This window comes from Rattus rattus, chromosome 1 (genome assembly GCF_011064425.1).
Source record: "Rattus rattus isolate New Zealand chromosome 1, Rrattus_CSIRO_v1, whole genome shotgun sequence".
NCBI lineage: Eukaryota > Metazoa > Chordata > Mammalia > Rodentia > Muridae > Rattus > Rattus rattus.
The window spans coordinates 40,370,431-40,391,485 of NC_046154.1; the positions used below are offsets into that span (position 1 = coordinate 40,370,431).

At 43.2% G+C, this 21,055-nt stretch overlaps 1 protein-coding gene across 1 annotated transcript in view; it reads left to right on the forward strand.

Moving 5' to 3' along the window:
• The first annotated feature begins 7,489 nt into the window (after positions 1–7,489).
• Positions 7,490–21,055, forward strand: part of Tesk2 (testis associated actin remodelling kinase 2) — a 62,571-nt gene continuing 49,005 nt past the window's right edge. The window contains exons 1-2 of the mRNA XM_032899728.1: positions 7,490–7,788; positions 18,663–18,784. Of these exons, the coding sequence (XP_032755619.1) occupies positions 7,567–7,788; positions 18,663–18,784 (344 nt within the window). The 5' untranslated portion in view covers positions 7,490–7,566. The remainder of the gene's footprint in view (positions 7,789–18,662; positions 18,785–21,055) is intronic.

The window sequence follows — 21,055 nt, forward strand, 5'->3', positions numbered from 1 at the left end:
TACAAAAATGTTTGCTGGCCTTAATCCCAGCACCTGGGTGGCAGAGGCAGGAGGATCTCTGGGTTTAAGGCCAGCCCGGTCTGTGTGGCAAGTTTTAGGTTATCCAGGGCCACATAACTAGACTGTCCTAAAAGCCAAACAAGAAATGTGTTTGTTTCCTCGTGTACCACATAATTTTGGCATTTTCGAAAGACTACTAAAGGCCATTTCCTATTTAAGGACAAAAGCGATGAAGCTTTCCCAGTGCAGGCGTCTCGGCTGGCGCTGCTGGCATTCCAGGGAGGACACGTCTTTGTTGTACAGGGCTGTGCTCTGCATTGCAGGACATTCAGTCTCTTTGGCTCCTGCCCACTGAAATGCCAGGATTGCCTACCCTACACCCCCAACCTCCTTGACAAGAGATCCAGCCTCCCGCAGGCAGATTTTCACATGCCTCTAGTCGAGAAGCAGTGAGACTCTACCTGAACTATTATTATATGAGAAGATGGAGTATTACCAATTTTCATTTTTAAAAAAAGCCCATATTTTGTCTGAACACATGCTTAGTGAAGAATGCTTATCTAGCATGTGTGAGACTCTGGGTTCCATCCCCACCAGTAAGAAGAAAACCCAAGTTTTTACAAGCATAAAATAACTCACAGCTGGCTGTCAGGTTTGACACGTTTGTCTTTGCACTTGGGAAGCAGAGGCAGGTGGATGTCTGAGTCTGAGACTAGTCTGGTCTACAGAGCTAGTGTTAGGACAGCCAGGGCTCCACAGAGAAATCTTGTTTTGAAAACAAAAATCACAAACAAATCACTCATACTGAACAAATAAGTAGTCTACATAGTGCTTAAAGGTCGTGTTTTTCTTTCCTTCTTCCTTTCTTCCTCCTTCCTTCTTTTTCTCTTTAAGATCTTATGTGACTCAGGATGCCCTCAAACTCACTATATAACCAAGGATTCCTTGAGTCTGTAATCCTCCCCCCTCCACTTCCTGGCATGTGCACCACATCTGGCCACGTCAAGGGATGGAGCCAGGGCTTTGTACGAGCTGGGTAAACACTCTGCTAACTGAGTTATAGCCCCAGCCCTAAAATGCACATTTTCAATCATTGCATCCTTCCAGTAAATGTAAGAGTTATTTTGATCATCTGTTCCCCCCAAAATTTATATTTCGAAGGGCACCGTTAAGTGTCAAAAGGTACTATTCCAGGTCTGGGGAGATGGTTCAATGGTTAAGGTGTTGGCTGCTTTGGGTTCAGTTCCTAGCACCTGAATGGCAGGTCACAACCATCTGCTTCTAGTTGTGGGAGATACAGTGCTCTCTCCTGGCCTCTGAGGGTACCCGGCGCTTACCTGCATACATGCAGGCAAAACACTTATCGCATAAAATAAAATAAACACACACTTTTAAAAAGGTGATACTCTGGAAATAAGACCCAAGACAGGCAATTCAGGGTCAGAAAACATTAATTAACATTTCATGCATGACAAATAGTACATTTTCAAACTTTAAAATTAATCACTTTCAGAATTCTAAGCTCAGAGTGGGTAGAAGGAGAGAACCGCAAGTCATTCTCTGACGTCTACGTGCTCACCACGGTGGCTCAAGGAGCTCCTCCCTGAATTAATAAATATATGCTTTAAAACACAACAGTCTCCTCCAGCTCCCCCCAAGATAGATTTATTTGTTTATTTGTTTACTTATTTAAAGCAAGGTCTCACTATGCATTCTTGACTGTCCTGGAATTCACTATGTAGACCTCAAACTCAGAGATCCAACTGCCTCTGTCTCTTGAATGCTGGGATTCAAGGTGCCACTATGCCTGGCAACTTGAAACACTTTATTATTTGTGTGTGTGTGTGTGTGTGTGTGTGTGTGTGTGTGTGTGAGAGAGAGAGAGAGAGAGAGAGAGAGAGAGAGAGAGAGAGAGAGTCTTTAATTCCAGCACGTTGGAGGCAGAGGCAGGGGGATCTCTGTGAGTTGGAGGCTAGCCTGTTCTACAAAGAGAGACCCTGCCTTAAACAAACAACCCAAAGCCAAATCAAAATAAAAAATTTAAACTGTAGGAAAATACAATTTAATAAATACCACTTATATAAGTATTTGTCAAGTCTCAGAAACCTGGGAAAAGTTTTGGGACCTGATAGTATTATCATAAATAACATTTTTATTTTAAAATTAATTTTTTGGAGCAATTAATTTTTGTGTTGTATTATATTGAACTTTGAAAAAAAGACAACTTGTGTGGGAGTTGATTCTTTCCATGTGGGTCCCAAGGAGCCACTCAGGCTGCCAGGGTTGGTGGCAGGAGCTCTTGACAGCTTGTAAGGTTTGTTTTTGTTGTTGTTGTTTGTTTTTGAGGCAAGGTTTCTATGTGTGACTCTGGCAGCCCTGAAACTTGCTTTGTAGACCAGGCTGGCTTTGAACTCAGAGATTTGCCTGCCTCTGCCTCCCAAGTGCTGGCATCAAAGGTGTGCACCACCACCACCAACTGGCAGGTTTTTGATTTTTAGTAAAAGGAAATAAAACATAAACATAGACTTCTTTTTATTTTCATTTCATGGCTCTTTTTTTTCCCCTATCAAGGCAGGGGCTGTTATGAATTTAGTTTGTATATTAGTGATTTTTCTCCTTGTGGTGAACAGGCACCTCTCAGAAAGCAATTTAAGGAAGAATTTGTATTGGCCTACAGTTTTGAGGGATGTTGTTGATGATGGAAGGGAAGGCGAGGGGGCAGGCAGCTCTGTAATCATGGGAGTTCCCTGCACATCTCACAGACAAAGAAGCAGAATACTGGTTCTCGTTCGCTTCTCACTCCGTCCCCCTTTACTCAGAGTCTAGCTCGTGTGTTGCACACACATCCTAGCTCTGTTTCCTCTCCTTAGCTGGTCCTCTCTAGGAAACCTCACGGACATATCCAAGTGTGCCTCCCTGATGTGCTAGGATCTCATCGAGGTGACGGTCAAAATGACCCATCTCAAGTACACCCTTTATTAATTTGATACCTAAAGTAGCGCTTCTCAACCTCCCTAATACTACAGCCCTTCATACAGTCCCACATGTGATGACCTCCCTACAACCATAACATTATCTTCATTGTTAATTCATAACTGTAATTTTGCTACTGTTTATGTAAATATCTGTGTTTTCCAATGGTCTTAGGCAACCTCCAAAGGGTTAGTGAGCCATGAGTGGAGAACTATGGCTTTAAAGTGTAATATTCCACTCATGGCCCCTCTTGGTCCAGTGTCAATCTTCCTTTTTTTCTCAGAATTTTTCTTTTTAAATTTTTATTTCAATCCAGACCATAGTTTCTTCTCCCTCCTCCTTCTCGCCCCTCCCTTCCACTAATCTTGTTCTCTTCAGAAGAGAGGTCTCTATGGGTGTCAGCAGCATATCAAGCTGCAGTAAGACTAGGCATCGCCTCTTCTATTAAGGCTGGACAAGGCGGCTTCTCCTTTCCTCAGTGTTCATCGTATAATGCAGAATGCCCCTAGGTCATCATTTACAAGTCCCAAAGTCTTAACAGCTCTAACCCTGTTCACAAGTCTGAGTCTCTCCTGAGTCTCAAGATGTGTTCTCTGCCACTCTCTTCTTGACCAGGTCTCATGTAGCTTGGACTGATCTTTTTTTTTTTTTTCTTTTTTTCGGAGCTGGGGACCACGAACCCAGGGCCTTGAGCTTGCTAGGCAAGTGCTCTACCGCTGAGCTAAATTCCCAACCCCCATGACTGCCTCTTGTATCCGGAATGCCTGGAAAATCAGCATCGTGTTGATTACGCCTTCTGTCAGCTCTAAATGGAGCCAGGAAGGCTGGGAGTGGTGACACCCGCCTCTAATCCCAGCACTCGGGAGGCAGAGGCAGGCAGATCTGGAGTTTGAGGCCAGCCTGGTCTACATAGTGAGTTGTAGGACAGACAGGGCTACACAGAGAAACCTCGTCTCAAAAAACCCAAAAGAGAGTGGGTGTTGGGAGAGGAAAGGGAGGAGACGAGAAGAGAAGGAGAGGAAGAGTAGCATAGGTTGGCCCTCTAGGGACAGCTGCAGCCATCCCTGTGTTGTCTGTGGCTGAACCTGGGGGGCCAGCTTCTCAGGCAGCAGAGTTCTAGTAAGTACCCTGAAAGCTCTGTCCTCTGATACTCTCCTACGGAACTTGCTTTGTTAAACCTTGGAGCTCTCAGTGTGTGCTCTCTTGTTCACCATTGAGCTCGCGCAAAGTCTCAAGTGTCTGCACAGTGGTGCTAATGTCTCTAACAGTCCGCCCACCCTCAACTTTCAATGGCTTCAGTTTCCTTTCCTTACTAAGCTGCACATTTCTATCCATAACTTTGGCGGGGTTCACATTTTTTTTTTTTGCCATAGTGCACATTTTTTTCATGTCTTTTTTCTTCCCCCTTCCCTCCATCCCTCATCCCCTCTCCCTCCTCCCTCTCCTCCCTCCCTCTCCCTCTCCCTCTCCCTCCCTCTCCCTCTCCCCTCCCTCTCCCTCCCCCCCCCCCTTCCCCTCCCCCCCCCCTTTTCTCTCTCCCTCTCCCTCTCCCCTTCTAGTAAGTTGAGGTAAATACTGTGAGCAACAACCATGGCACAGTCCCTTTGTTCTGTTGTTGAAATTCTCTCCTTCCTACAACTTTCAAACAAGAATTATTATTAAATGCAGGCCTGCAGTTCTGAGGATAGGTCCAAAGCGTAACCAGATCCTTTGCCAGAGTAGACTGAAGGGCCTCTAGCTCGATTCCTGTAGAGTCTCCTCCTCTGATCCTCACCGTGGTCCACTGTCCACATTCCCATGGTCTTCTGAGCACCCATCAGAATGGCTCCTTGAGGTTTGCTTACAACATTCTACAGCTTCTCTGACCTATAGCTTCAAACTCTTCCCCATTCCTCCTACAAACCAGGCCAGAAGGCTTATGGTCAATTTATTGTCACAATGGCCCTATTTTTCCATATTAGTTTTCTGTGTTATTTCCTTTCCAGGTGCTCTGATGAAGTACCTAACAAAAGTATCTTGAAAGAAGAAGGGTTATTTTGCCTTGAGGGAATGCTGTTCACCATGACAGGAAGGTTTGGTGACAGACAGGCTATTCCATGGTGGCAGGAATGTGAGGCTGCTTGTTCACCTATCAGTAAACCAGGAAGCAGATAGGTGCTAGTTTTTCTCCTTTTTCTCTTTTTATTCAGTCCAGGATCCCAGCCCATAGGATATTACCACCTACATTCAGGGCCAGTATTCCCAACCCCCAGTTAATCCCTCTGGAGAGCTCTCACAGACATACCCAAAGGTGAGCTTCACTGGTGCCTGAGGCATTTTATAACCCATTCAAGTTTGTCAATTAAAGTGATGCTTTACATCACAGTTTCCTTATAACCCAGGTTTCTAGATATCCAATATAAGCAATGTATTGTTAGGCAATAATTGTGACAAGAATTGAATGTTTACTGTTTGTTGCATCAATAATCATCAACGACCATTGTGTGACTTAAATGAACTAATATGTATAAACTATGTATAGTATAATGCAGTCTGTTTTTGTTTCTGTCTTATAGGTGAGTACTAGAGATGTAATAAGGTTACATTTATCTAGCATCAAGTAGCTACAAGTTAGGGAGCAAGGGTTTAAACTGGAATTGTTTGAAGACCGTAAGATTTATTACTGTGCTGAATATAGAATATACTATGTATATTTCTTTTGCTCCCTCTTTTAAGACACGTTCTCCTGTAGTAATAGGCTGGCCTAAAAACCTTGCTTTGTAACTGGCCTTGAAATCCTGACTCTCTTGTCTCTACCCCCTAAGCGTTTAGATCATAAGCGTACGTGTACAAATATTCATGGCTCTTTTTTACTTAATAGAGACAGGATCTCATGTGGTCCATGCCTGCCCAACTTGCTATTTAGCTGAGGCAGACCTTGCTTGTTTGTTTGTTTTGTTTGTTGGAGATGTGCTCGCTATGTAGCCCAGGCTAGCCTTGATGATACTTGGCCCACATTATTCTTAGCCTCTTCCTGCTGAGCTTATGTATATAGGCCCCTATTCCATAAGATCCGGCTGTAGGGCGTTTTTTCCCCTTATTGCTGGGGGAGGACCCAGCTCATTGTGGGCTGGTGGATCTTCATTCTATAAGAAAGCAGGCTGTGCAAGCCATGGGAAGCAAGCCAGTGAGCAGCAGCCCTCCGTGGTCTTTGCATCAGCTCCTGCCTCAGGATTCTGCTGTTTGAGTTTCTGTCCTGACTTCCTTTGGTGATGAACAGCAATGTGGAAGTGTATGCCGAATATAAACCCTTTCCTCCTCAACTTGGCTTTTTGGTCATGGTATTTCATTGCAGCAATAGAAACCCTAACTAAAACATTGTGTTACTGAAAATGAACTAAATCCCCAGATTTTTCTCCTCCCTCTTAAAAAATACTTGAGCTAGGCCTAGTGGTTGGTAAGTGGATGCTATTTCAGCACTCCAGAGGCTGAGGCAGGAGAATCTGGTTTGAGGCCAGTCTGAATAAGACACCTTCTCTCAAAAAAGAAAGGTAGGTCCTATGAGCAAAGATATGCTATTTTTCAAAATAAACATAAGAAATTTCAGTTTATTATGCTGTACTTGTAACAAGACTCCTACCAAGCCAGCCCAGGCCAGAGGTGAAATCCTTTACTTCTCTCTACTTAGCTGAGAATGTGAAATCAGACCTGTTGAGCTGTAACATGCTGCGACAAGTAATTCTGAGCATTTGAACCCCAGAATCTCTGAGGTAGGGGCAGGAGAATAAGGATTTCAGGGTCATATGGGCCCCACAGCAGGGTTGGCATAGTAGTTTGCCTAGTAGGACGGTCAGCTGGGTGCTGTCTCTCTCTGCCTTTCTGAGCTAGCCGGCTTTCACCACAGCTTCTGGCTCCCGAGTCCTCATTTGGTAAAATCAAACATTTGGAATTTAGTAGTTTTTTTATGTATATGAGTACACTGTCTCAATCTTCAGACTCAACAGAAGATCCCATTACAGATGTTTGTGAGCCACCATGTGGTTGCTGTGAATCGAACTCAGGTTAAGAGCAGTGGGTGCTCTTAGCAGCTAAGTCAAACAACAGTTGAGAGAATTCCTTTTCCCAAGTGACTCCACATGTGTGAAGTTGATATAAAACTAGCCAGGATAACAAAACTTGTAACTCCAGCTCCAAGGGATCTGAAGGCCCCTTCTGACCACTTTGTGTGACCAGGCTAGTGTATTGTAACATATGCAGGCAAAACACTCATCCACATGAAATGAAATAAATAAATAAATAAATATTAAATTTATAAAAAAAGAACATAATCTATGATCTTTATATTCTAGTCACTTAAGGATGGCTTTATTACAGCTTGCCTTTGTAATCATTTATTTTGAAAGTGAAGACGTAGAAATATTGTTTAGATCTGGAAATCAATACAAATGGAAATATTCTTGCATTGAGAGTCTGTTAATTTTCTTGTAGTCAAGTGGTTTTAGTAAGGTGTGTGTATGTGTTTTCTTCCGGTAGTGTCACACTGGAACAGAAGTAAAATTGAACACAGATTATGCGTGGAGCTTCTTGGTGAATGCAGAAGTGATTGTTGAGATTATGGATCGGAGCAAACGGAACTCGATTGCAGGGTTTCCCCCACGTGTGGAACGTCTGGAAGAATTTGAAGGAGGCGGTGGAGGGGATGGGAACGCTGTGCAGGTGGGAAGAGTTTCGTCATCTTCATATCGTGCGATTATCAGTGCCTTTTCCAGATTGACGAGTTTGGATGACTTCACCCGTGAAAAAATAGGATCCGGGTTCTTCTCCGAGGTTTTCAAGGTGAGTGATGTTTTATGTGGTTCTTCCGATGGTCAGAATCACTGCAGCATCAATGGTTGTGGTGTTCTGTTTGTGTATTTGTTACTGCTTTTTAAAGTAGGGTCTCAGCATGTAATCCTGGCTGACTTTGAACTCCCAAGGATCCCGCTGCCCCACTTCCTGAAAGTTGAGATTACAGGCATGTACCATCACACTTTCACTGCCAGCCTCAACCTGCTGGGCTGCTGGGATTATGTAAGCCATGAGCTACCAGATGTCCTTTAAACTATTTCCAGAGCCCTCATTCATATAACTTCTACTTGTTTTGTTTTTTTATTGTTACAGTATTCCCAATGGAATATGGAATCCAGGGCCTCGTGCATACTAGGCAAGCATTCTGCCACCCTTCTTTTGTGACGTGTGTGTGTGTGTGTGTGTGTGTGTGTGTGTGTGTGTGTGTGTGTGTGGTGTGCATGAATGTGTAAGCATGAATGTTCTGGCTAGCCTCAAACTTACTGTATTGACAGGGCTGGTTTTGAACTTTCATTGATTCTAATAACTGTCTATGTTACAGTTGCTGGTATAGGACTGTATTACTGTATCTGGCTGTCTTATGTTTTAAAATATACTATTTTTATTTTTTATTAAGCATCTAGTTTTGTTTGTGTGAATGAATTTATTTATCTTTACTTTTATGCGGATGGGTATTGTGTCTGTGCACCATGTCTGGTGCACATGAAGCCAGACAGGACATCAGATCCCCTGGGACTGGAGTTACAGTCAGTTGTAAGATGCCATGTGGGTGCTGGGAATCGAATCTGGGTCCTCTGGAAGAACAGCAAGTGTTCTTAATTGATGAGCCATCTCTCTAGCCTCAAACTTAGTTTTTAAAAATCACGTTCTTAGGCATTTTGGTTTGACTATGGTTTGTGCATCCAAAACTACTGATAAAGTTTAATCAAATCCAGTGTAAAGTGTGACTTCATCTCTGGTGTTTACTTAGAGCTGTGGCCCTTAGAAGTGATCAAGATTAGATAAGTCATCAGTGCTGGGTCCCCTATTGTTAGTTCTGTAAGAAAGAGACCAGAGAATGCACATGCGTTCCTGTGATACCTGGCCTGCTTTAGGACTTTGTTAGAAAGAAAGCCACTGGAACCTGAACCAGAGCCATGAACCCAAATAAATCACCACACCTCCTTCTCCTCTACCTCCTCTTCCTTCCTATCCTCCTTCCCCTCCTCCTCCTCCCTTCCTTCCACCATCTCTGTATACATAGACAATTTTTGTTTGAGCCCTGGGACCCACATGGTGGAAGAAGAGAACTGATTGCCACAAGTTGTCCTTTGACCTCCGTAAGGAGTTGACATAAAACGTTTGAAAAAACGTACTAAAGTGAAACCCATCAGGTAGTGTGCGAACAAGGGGGTAAAGCAGGGGCGGTGTTGGAGCTGGGATGCAGCTGAAGGGCACAGCACTTGAGGAGGCAGAAGGCCTCGGCTTCCATTTCCAGCGCTGAGAAAAATTCAAATGAATATTGAGTCTGTGGCGTGGTAATTAATTCTACATGCTTTGAACTCGTCGCCTGGATTATGGGGTGTCAGATATTTGGTCAGATATCACTCTGGATGTGTTAGAGTGTTTTTTGAGTTGAACTGTGGACTGTGCTGGGCAGTCTTCTTAATGTGCATAGTCTTCCACTGGTCATTTGAAAATCTGAGAAGAACGAAAAGGCTGACCTGTAAGAGATCTCCTGCCTGAGTGAGTGAGCTGACGTTAGTCCTTGCCTGGCTTTGGAGTGGAGACGACAGTGCAGCTCCTCTGGGCTTTGAGCCTATAGTTTGGTGAGAAACACTATCTTGATCGAGAAGCACAAAGTAAGGACCCATGGCGGAGTCGAACCATGAAAACGCCCATCGTTTATTTTTAGCATGCTTCTTAGTTTTCTGTGGCCTGCTTTCTTGTATTTTCTTCTTTACTTTTGAAGAAGTAACCCCTGGGAGGTGGAATCCTTTGAGGGTATGTCTCCAGCGAGAGCCAAGGACTTCTTACGTAGACTCCACCTCCCGTTTTTTTCTTAGACCACCAGCCTCACTCATGCTGTGAAGGATGACTTTGAGATCTTGATCCCCCTGCCTCACCGTCCCCATGCTGGGACTACTGGATTGAGCTACCAAAGCTGGCTCATTTGATTTTTCCTAAGCAATCATTCATGAGGCGTTTATCCATTATTTATGTATACTTGAAAGAAGTGTACACAGTGTGTTCTATTCTCTATTTCTTAACAAGATTATGAAGAGTCTAAAATATTTATGGATCAAAACAACAGTTTATACATGAACTATAAAGAACACTGTCTACATACAGCTTCGCTGTAAGATCAGAGATGGTTTTAACTCATGTTTTTATTATCAAAACAATTTAACTTATGGGGAAACAAGCCAGCCAGCACTGGATGAAACCCCTCTTGGTTATTTTTAGCAGGCATCTTAGTTTTTTTCTCTATCTCCTAATTTCTTGTCTTCTGTGCCTGAGTATTGAAGTATTGAATATTGAAGATGTAACAACTCGAGGGGATGTCAGCAATAGGTGGGCTACAGAGGACCCATCAGTTCTTTCTTTCTTTCTTTTTTTTTTTTTTTTTTTGGAGCTGGGGACCGAACCCAGGGCCTGGCGCTTCCTAGGCAAGCGCTCTACCACTGAGCTAAATCCCCAGCCCGACCCATCAGTTCTTAAAGACTAAGATTTATTCCCTGAAATATCTGTTCAGATAGCTGTAGCCCCCGGCAGTCCATCTGTGTGGGTGGCAAGCGTTGGTTCTACAGTTAGATTGGTCAGGGAGGCAGACATCGAAAGGAGTGTGGTGGATACCCCAAGACCACAGTGGGCATGTTCAGTGCAGTGTTAATTTATTTTTGATGGCTGCTTTTGTGCTACAGTGGTTAAGCTGAGTAGTTACCAGGGACCACAAAGCCTCAGAGCCCTATTATGTTATGTTTACTGTCCGACCCCAAACACAAAGTTTGCCAACCCATGATCTAATAGCTGAAGTGTATGGCCAAGTGGAAGTTAGGTTTTAGTTTTAATTATAAAGTACAGATGGTTATAGAACCTTAAATGTCAAGTTAAATGAAAGGTGTCTGTAACAATGAAAGAAATATTTGACTCCCAATACAAGTTACACAGTTCTTCAGCTGAGAAGACCTTCTAGCAAGAAGAAAAAGGAAAAAAAAAAAAAATGAAAGAGGATGGGGTGTGGGGGATGGCGGCCAGCTGTCCTGTCACGTGCCTAATTCCTGCTCCAGCACTCAGAAGGCGATGGCTCTTGAAGAGTTTATATAGACTTATGTGTATTCTAAAACACTGAATTCAGATTGGGATTTCGGGCCCTGCAGACGTTGTTGACAATAGGCCTTCCTTGGTTGTAGTACCTGCTTAGGTTCTACTGTCTTTGTTTAGCTCTAGAGTCTGCCTCTACAGTAGCTCAGACTACAAATTTATACCTGGGGGCCGCCTTTGGCTTTTCTGTGTTTATTTCTGTTTCAACAGTTTCTAGCACAGCTCTGCCACCTAGAGAGATCTCATTAAATATTTGTTGCATAAGAGAAGACATTTATATGTCCATCTGTATGTGTATACCTTCATGTAATGCATTCATTTACATAATAAGAGGATTCAGAGCCTCACTGTCTGATCTGAATCTCATCTGACACTATAAATGTAATTTTATAAAATTAAGAGGAGGGGGCTGGAGAGCCAGCTCAGTGGTTAAGAGCCCCCACTGCTCTTCCAGAGGGCCTGAGTTCAATTCTCAGCAACCAAGTAGTGGCTCCCAGCCATCTGATCTGAAGGTATGCTAGGGTTCTATATGTAAAAGACTTAAGCTGTTATACACAGACATTATTCTAAGAACTACTTGCTGATTTCACACACGTAAGAGCTATTCAGTTCTTTATGCTAGGTATGATAACTTTTATACATTTTCTTGTTTAATACATATAAAAACCTTGTAAGCAGTTACATTTCCATGTTTTAAAAGTTTATTTTAGTTTTATTTATGTATATTTAACTGTGTGTGGATATCAGAAGAGTTTGTCCTGTCCCCTGGAGCTGGGGTTAGCAGGCAGTTAGTTGCAAGCTGCTTGACATGGGCACTGAGATTCAAACCTGCTTAACCACTGAGCCGCAGCTCCAGCCCCAACACTTCTAATTCATAGTGAAGAAACCGAGGTTCAAAGATGATCACCATCTTGCCAGGTACACTATAACAGTACACGCTGAAGCTAGGGATTTTGAGTTCCTGGGAGTGGGAAGATGCTCAGTGGGTAAGATACTTGGTGTGCAGACATGAAGACCTGAGTTTGAATCCCCTGTACCCACATGGAAAGCTGGGCATGGTTCCACACCTGTTTTTCCAGCCCTTAGTGGTAGAAGGAGGAGGATCCGGGGGATCTGCCAGCTAGCATGTTTAGTCCAAAAGGCAAGCTTCAGGGTCAGTGTGAAACTATGTCTTAAAGAAATGAGATGGTGGTCTTTAATCATAGCACTCAGAAGGCAGAGGCAAACAGATCTCTGTCAGTTCAAGGCCAGACTGGTTCACAGAGCTAGAGAAACCCTGTTTCAAAAGACCAAAAAAAAAAAAAAAAAAAAAAGGAAATACGGTGGAAGGGCTGGAGAGATGTCTCAGAGGCTCACAATCATGTAACTCCAGCTCCAGAGGATCCTATCCCTTCTTCTGGACTCCATAGGCACTAGGCATGCACATGGTGCACAGGCAGGAAAGCCAAACATTCACGCACAAAAAAAATAAGATAATTCTTAAAACAACAAGATTCACAGTTGAGGAAACTCTGACCTCAATGTGCATGCATCCCATGACAGACAGACAGACAGACAGACAGACACACACACACACACACACACACACTCACTCACACACACACTCTCTCTCCAATTAATTGATGAAAGATTTTATTTAATTTTATTCTCAGGAGCTAACTGCTTTATTAATTTTACTTTATTTTTGCTATTTTTAGAATCTGAGAATTTATATATACTTTTTACTTTGATCTAGAACTCATAGTGATTCATCTCATGATGTAAGACCAAGGCTTAGCTGATTTTTTTTTTTTTTTGACACAGTCTCACTATGTAGTTCTGGCGGGCATAGAACTCCATGAACTTACAGGGATTCACCTTCTAGTGCTGCCACACCCCAGTCTTGATTTTGTTCTGGTTTAGTTTGGTTTTTGAGACAGAGTCTATTATTAGTTCTGGCTGCCCTAGACCTTGTTATATAGACCGGTATGGTCTTGAACTCATAAAGTTCAAAAAAACTTGATCCACCTGCTTCTTCCCCCTGAGCGCTGGGATTAAAGGATTTTACCCATGCCCAGCCCTCACACTTGATTTTGAAGGTTACTTTAAAATCTGAATACTTGGAACAGTTCAATTCTGAAATGTCTGGTTTGATAGAAGACACACACACACACCACACACACACACACACACACACACACACACACACACACACACACACACGCACGCACGTACGCACACTCTGTCTTTCCCTCTGTCTCTCTGTCTTTCTCTGTCTTTCCCTCCTCTCCCTCCTCATGGAAATGAAGAATTCTAATTTTCTCCCCTGTCATATTTTTCTAAACTGGCAACACATATGCCAACGTTAAAGGACAATAAACTTACAAGCTAACAGAACCCAGTGTTTGCCATCTGTTTGCTACTGAAATGTTGATTTATTCATGTTTCTGGTTATGCATTCATTATTTAATGCACACACAGCTTGTCATGCAAACGCTGTTCCTGGGGAATCCCCAACACTTGTGGCTTAAGGAAAGCAGGGAACCATTTAGCAAACAAATGTTTGTTCTGAGATGTTTATTGCTGTGATTGGGAGGTGGAGGTGTTATGTGCCCTTATAGGTGGATGCAGTCATGCCAGTTTTGTGCGTGCTTAAATGCCTTCTACCAGTGAAGATGCGTTCTGTCAGAGGTTAAGTCTTTACATTCTCTCAACCTTTGTCTGGTAACTTATATAGTTTTGAAATGCTAGTCCTGGGCTGAGGATGTAGTCAATAACATGCTTGCCTAGCATGCATGAGGTTCTATCCCAAGCACCATAAAGTGAGTATAGTGGTGTGTGCCTATAATCCTAACTTGGGAGGTAAAGGCAGGAGGATCAGAATCAAGGTCACTTTTTGCTACATAACGCGTAGCCCTCTGTTAACGATTCTGTTTCAATAAACGCTAATTATTTGCTCTGTCGTTCATTTGCTTATTCAGTATATATTTAGCTAAGGAGCACTAGGTTTAGGATATGTATAAGATATTGAAATAGGTACTAGGGATAAAATCTTGCCTTGAAAAGTTTGGGGTAGGGTGGGGAACTGGAGAGATGGCTTAGCAATGATGTTAGATTGTATAAGAAGGCAGACTAAGTGGATTATCAAAAACAAGTCAGAAAGCAGCATCTGCCCTCCGTGTATGTGTATGTGTATGTGTATGTGTATATATCCCTATTTCAGTTCCTGTCTCCAGGTATCTGCCTTCATTTCCTGCCCTGATTTCCATTCACAGTGGACTGCATATGTAAGCTGATATAAATCTTCCTCCCTGAGGTAGTTTGAACCAGAATGGTCTTTATAGGTTCATATATTTGAATGCTTTGTCACCTGTTAGTAAAACTGTTTGGGAAGGATTAGGAAGTGTGGCCTTGTTGAGGTGTGTCTCTGGGAGTGGGCTTTGAGATCTAAAAAACCCACACACACCAGGTTCCCTCGTGTCCTCCACCCCTGCACTCCCACTCCCTCCTCCCCCTTTCTCTCTCTCCTTTCTCATCAGGTGTAAAACTCTAATCTACTGCCTCAGTACCGTGCCTGTCTGCTTTGTGCCATGATTAGCATGGGCTAGGCAAGCCCCCAGTTAAGTGCTGTGTTTTGTAAGCGTCTCCTTGGTCAGGTGTCTCTTTACAACATTAGAACAGTGGCTGAGATACTCCAAAAGGTGCTTCTGGCCATGGTATTTATCGCAGCAAAAGAGTTGCTCTTGCCTCAGTAGTTCCAGAAGGGGAAGAGTCTGTCGTGAAGCATGGAGGTAAGCAGCAGGCATGGCGGCAGGATCAGAAAGTTAACGTGATCCCATCATAACCATCAGCATGGAGCAGAGGGAGCAGACCTCAAATGGCAGGAGGGTTTGAGCCTTCAGTAGTGATGTACCTCCTAAACTTCCCCAACAACACCACCAACTGTACACAAAGTGTTGGAACACACAGATCACGGGCACTATTTATTCTCTTTCAAACTACTACAGAAGGGTAGGCAGGCACCAGAGGTAGTAAATATTTTACTTAAAATGTTTTTTGTTTTTCCCTTTCTAGATTACTTATTATGTATATGAGCGCTTTGCCCACATTTATGTTAAGTGTGCCACGTGCATGCCTATGGCCTGCTGGAGTCAGGAGGGGTCAGATCCCCTGGGAGTGAAGTTTTCCTTTTTCTTTTCTGTTTGTTTGTTTGTTTGTTTGTTTGTTTGAGACAGGGTTTCTCTGTGTAGCCCTGGTTATCCTGGAACTCACTCCCTCTGTGGACCAGGCTGGCATTGAACTCAGGTCCGCTTGCCTCTGCCTCCTGCTGCTGGGATGAAAGGTGTGCACCTCACGGCCCAACTTGGGGTTTTACCGGACCAGAGTCATTTGGCATTATTTTTTTAATTTTTGTTTTAGTAATATTTCTCCTTCCCCAGATTAGTTTCTCGTCTGTTGAATAGTTTCACAGAACTCTGTAAATGATTTGTTCTCTGTCTCCTAATTCTGCTTCTGTCCTGTGAGCACTTACTTGGAGTATTCTGTACTTTCCTAGTGTTTGTAAGCTTGCCCTTGACTCACTTTGTGGTTGTTCTCCTGAGACAGCGTTTCTTGTAGCCCAGTGGGCCTCAAACCCACCTTGAAGTTCTGTTCTTCCTGCTCTGGAACTGGTCTTTGGCTACTTTGTGGGTTCTTCTTTCTCTACTCTTGTTCCACCCTTTCAACCCCCTAACACCAGATAGGGGAGGAAAAAGGACAGAGGGGAGAAGGGGTGAGCATTGATAGACTGCTTCCTGCTGATTGTCGGATTCCTTGGGGCAAGTTTGATCTCTGCTGTCGGGATAGCTAATTTCTTCTTCTTGTTTTCTCTGCACCACAAACCACCACCAACAGCAGTCAACAGCAACCAACCAACATCCACCAGCAATGCTCAACCCTGAGTCTCAGGGCTCTAACATTTCTATACCCTCTGAGAAGTACCCAGGATTTCAGACATCTTACTGTCGCAGAAACTGCCTGCAGCAAAATCATGCCCTTGCTAGATCCGAACTCTTAAGGCACCAGGTATACATGTGGTGTGTGTGTGTGTGTGTGTGTGTGCGCGCGTGTGTGTGTGTGTGCACATACACACTCAGGCAAACGCTCATACATAGAAAATAAAATAAATATATCTTAAAATTTATTTTTTTGAGATGGGCTCTCTGTTATGTGGCCCTGGCTATCCTAGAACCTGAGTATGTAGACCAAGCTGGCTTTGAACTCAGAGATCCACCTGCTTCTCTCTCTTAAGTGTTAGAATTAAAGGTATATACTACATAGCTAAAATGACTCTTTGGAATAAGAATGCAAGCCTAACACGTGGCACTTTATCTTTAACCCCAGACTTGGGGGCAGCGGCAGGTATATCTTTGTAGGCCATTTTGGTCTACACATCCATCCAGTTCCAGAACAGCCAGAGCTATACAGTGAGATCGTGTCTTGAAAATGAAACAAACAAAGTAAATAAAAAAGTGAGAGGAAAGAAAAAGACAGATTGCTTATCCCTAAATGTTGCATGTTGTTTTATTATCTAATATTCTTAAAATTGCACATTTTGTTAAATATTCACAGTGTGTAGGGGAGGTGGTAGTGACTTATGCTTTTAGTCCTAGTACTTGGAAGGCAGAGGCAGATGAATCTCTGAGTTTGGGGCCAGCCTGGTCTAGAGTGAGTTCCAGGACAGCCAGGGCTATAAAGAAAAGCCCTATCTCAAAAAAAGAAGAAACAAAAATTAGAGAAAGCCAAGCAGTGGTGGCTTGCGTTTAATCCCAGCACTCAGAGGTAGAAGCAGGTAGATCTCTGGGTTTGAGGCCAGCTTGGTCTACAAATCAAGTCCTAAGACAGCCAGGGCTACACAGAGAAACTCTGTGCTGAAAAACCAGGAAAAATAAAATAAAACTTCAGAGTGAACCAGGATGTGGGGCACGACACATATATTCCAGTACTCCCTACAAGTTGGACACATCCTGGACTCGATGATGACTGCCAGTCCAGTCGATGCTGTACAGCAAGACTATTTCAAAAACGATAGCAAACTGTCCCGTGATAGTAAATGGGGAGACCCACTAACACACAGATGTGTTCTGCAAATAGTGCTGGAAAAATACTGTCAGTGAGATCTTTGTATGAAAAGGCCTCTTTTAACTTATCCTCTCAGGATCTAGAAAGGAAAGCCACTTCTCTTTCTTCAATCACGAGATACATGACAACAGTATCATTGATGCCCCGAGGAGAGTTGTCTTCCAAATCTCTAGAAGGATCTAGATGAGGGGAGAGCCTGCCAGCATTTTCCTTCGTTTTTCTCAGCATGGCTCTGCAGCTTTCCAGCTTTTCGGCTGTGGCCACTACAGAGCATTGTTGCTTTAAGTACGAGATGAAGATAAGTTGTGATGCGTCCCGTGTTAATGGAGAACTTACCCTTCAGAGTTAGAGTTACTTCATTGAGCCTTTGCAGGGTGAAAACTAAAATCGAAGTAATATAATAATACTCCTGAAGTTCATAAAATAAAAATAGCTTTGTATTCCAAGTCCCTGCTGCATCAGCTCTGAAATTAAAATTTAAAAGTTATATTTACTGATTGTGTGTGTGTGTGTGTGCGTGTGTGTGTGTGTGCTGCGTGCGTGTGTGTGCATGTGGATGTGCATGTGTCTAGTACACTAAGGGTCAAAACCAGGGCTTTGTGCATGATGAGTCAATACTCTACCCTTGAGCTATGCCCCAGCTCTGTTTTTTCCCTACTTAGAGATACATTTTTATAGTGCTTAGCGTAAGTATGTCATTTTTATGCCTTATAAAGTGTCTTATAAAGACAGTTTTATAGCTCATTGTTACGTAAGGCTTACTCACACTTCTTCCCTTCCCCCACACTTAAGACTTTACAGGAAGCACTGTTTCCTTCTAGTATCCTGTGCTGGCCTTAAGGAAGTAGACTCAAACATTTCCTCATTGTCCAGGTGTGGTGGGCTATGTCTTTAACCCCAGTGCTAGGAGGCTGAGTCAGGAGGATTGTATGAAGCTACAATTAGACAAGCTGCCTCATGAGCTCCAGGCCATTCAGAGATAGGCAAGACCCTGCCTAGTCACATTTTGCTAGACGTGGTGGCACATGCCTGTAATCGCACCCTAGAGGTGGGGACAGAAGGATCAGGTGTTCAAGTTCATCCTCAGCTTTATAGGAAGTTTGGGCCAACCTGGGTCTCAGTCTGAATCACAACTCTTCCTCGCCCCTCCCCCCAAAAAACCCATAAAAATGTAAATAAAAGATATGAAACATTGTATTCTGGCCAGCTCAGTATGGAACAATTTTGGTCTTGGATGAAATAAATTCATCTTTATTAGTGGAGTAAGACAAGTATAAAATTTTTTTTTTTTTTTGAGACTAGATCTCACTGTGTAGCCCAGGCTGGCCATACACTGATATTTCTGCATCAGCATCCAGAATGCGATACTTATTTTATCTAGGCTGGTACTAAAACACCCTGGTGCGTTCTGTGTATGGAGACGTTGCTGTCACCTCTGACCTGCTGCTGTCACTCTGTAGGTTCGGCACAGAGCTTCAGGGCAGGTGATGGCTCTCAAGATGAACACGCTGAGCAGTAACCGAGCAAACCTGCTGAAGGAGATGCAGCTCATGAACAGACTGTCCCATCCCAACATCCTCAGGTAACGCAGCAGTGGGAGGCGCTCCTGACGCTTGCCACAGCAGCACGTTATCTCGTGGCATCCATCTTGCTGGGGCTTAGCTAGGCTCTAGGTCTTTTTCTCCATTACAACTTAATTTCCTGTAATTAACAATATGTAGCAAGGCAGCTTCCTCTCTCCAGTTGCTTTACTCTCATCAGAACATTAGCACTCGCTCATTAGGATAATTATTTCCTACTGTGATTAGTACTTTGTCAGATTAAAGACTGATCTCTATGTGGCTATTTAATTTTCTAAATTGCTTTATGAGGACTTATAATTAATTAAATCAGTGAATAAAAAGAAGAGCAACATTATGGCATAAGACTATCCACCCTAAACCGTGAGTACTCACTTAGGAGACACAACTTTTTGTTGAGAATTGTTTTTACCTATCAACGGCTTGCAAACCAGGATGACTTCAGTGGGTAAAGGTGCCCGACACAAACCTGATGGCCTAAGTTTGGCCTCCTGGGTTCCACATGGCAGAGGGAGAAAATACAATATTGGCCCTACTTTCACTGACTGCTCTATGTGTTTAACACGTGGTGTCTTGTCTGTCTCTCCTTTTCCTCTTCACAAGTGTGCGTGTGCATGCATAAAATAAATGTAAGTTAGAAAATTTAAACCCAACACTCAGGAGTCAGAGACAGGTGGATCTCTGAGTTCAAAGCCTGCCCGGTCTATAAAGAGAGTTCCAGGACATCTGGGGCTACACACAGAAACCCTGTCTCAAAAAAGAAAGAAAGGGGAAAAAACCCAGTAACAACAACAAATTATTTTAAAGATTATATTACACTGGCTGGAGATAGTTCAGTAATTAATAGCACTGGCTGCTCCTGCAGAGGACAGAGTTCCATTCTCACCATCCAATTATTAGTAAACTCAAGTTCTGGCCTCTGTAGGTACCAGGCGTACATGTGGTGCAAATGCATATACGCATACAAACACTTATACACCGGAAGGAAAAATACAATCTTTTTAAAGGAGGTTGTGTGTGTGTGTGTGTGTGTGTGTGTATTTTAGTAATCAATATCTGAATATTTCTCACTTTAATCATGATATATAGGCAACTGTGCTGTGCTTCTAAAAGAAATTGTACAAGGCAATATGATTTAGTATATATTTAAAGTAGGATTTGTATATAAGATGCTTGTGATGTTAAAAATGCCCATGCAGGCCTCAATCCTATAGGCTCTCAAGATCTGGAGTTGCAGGTGTGCCTTACCATAAGCAGGTTATATAAGAAGTTTCTCTTCCCCCACCTCTCTCTTTCTTGACAGGGTCCCATGTAGAGCCCACTGGCCTTGAACTCCTCCTCCTCCTGCTTTACCATCCAAGTGCTAGACTCACAGGCATGGACCCCCATACCTAGCTGGGTGTGAGCCTTGCCTGCGGGTATGTATGCCACTGCCTGTGTAGACCTAAGAGGCTGTGAAACTGGAGTCACAGAATGAGTTTGGGATCGGATCAGATTCTCTTCAAGAGTGGCCAGTGCTCTTAACCGCTGAGCCATCTCTTTAGCCTGTCCTTTAAGGGTTTTAAAGAAAGGTTGTCCTAGCTGGGGGATGGCGGTGCACGACTTTAATCCCAACCTTTTCAAGGCAGAAGCAGGTGGATCTCTGAGTTTGAGGTCAGCCTGATCTACCAGGATGGCCAAGGCTATACAGAGAAATCCTGTCTCAAACAAAACAAAAAATAACCAACCAAACACAAACCACGACAACAAAAAAGTGAAAAGTTAAGTGGTAAAGTGTGTGTGAGGATTCTAAAAGGAATAAAGAAGTATTAAATTTCCCATGCATTTAGAATAACAAAGATATGAGAAATAGCCCTGGTCAGCTGGTCAGGTCCTTAGAAAAGCCATTGGGGAATGGAAATTAGGAGGATATGGAATTGGGTTACAGGTCTTGAGCACAAGACTTCCTGGCATGAACAACTGTATTCACAAGAAGCCCAAACTATCAATTCTTCCAGACTCAACAAAAGACTCCATTGTTTATTTAACTGATAACTTAGAAGGCTTATATTCAAACCCATCCATCTTACCTATACTTTATATGAGGATATACATGCAAACCAAGTGTGTGTCCCTCCCGCCTCCATGCCTTACCCACTGTTGCCCCAGATTTCTTTACCCACCCTCTGCTGGGATCTCAAGTGTGTGCTGCCCATCCTGCTGTTCTTTTCTTTCTGAATGGAAATTTCTGTAGGGAAGATGATGAAAGGAGGTTTCCTAAGGAGGTTAGGGTC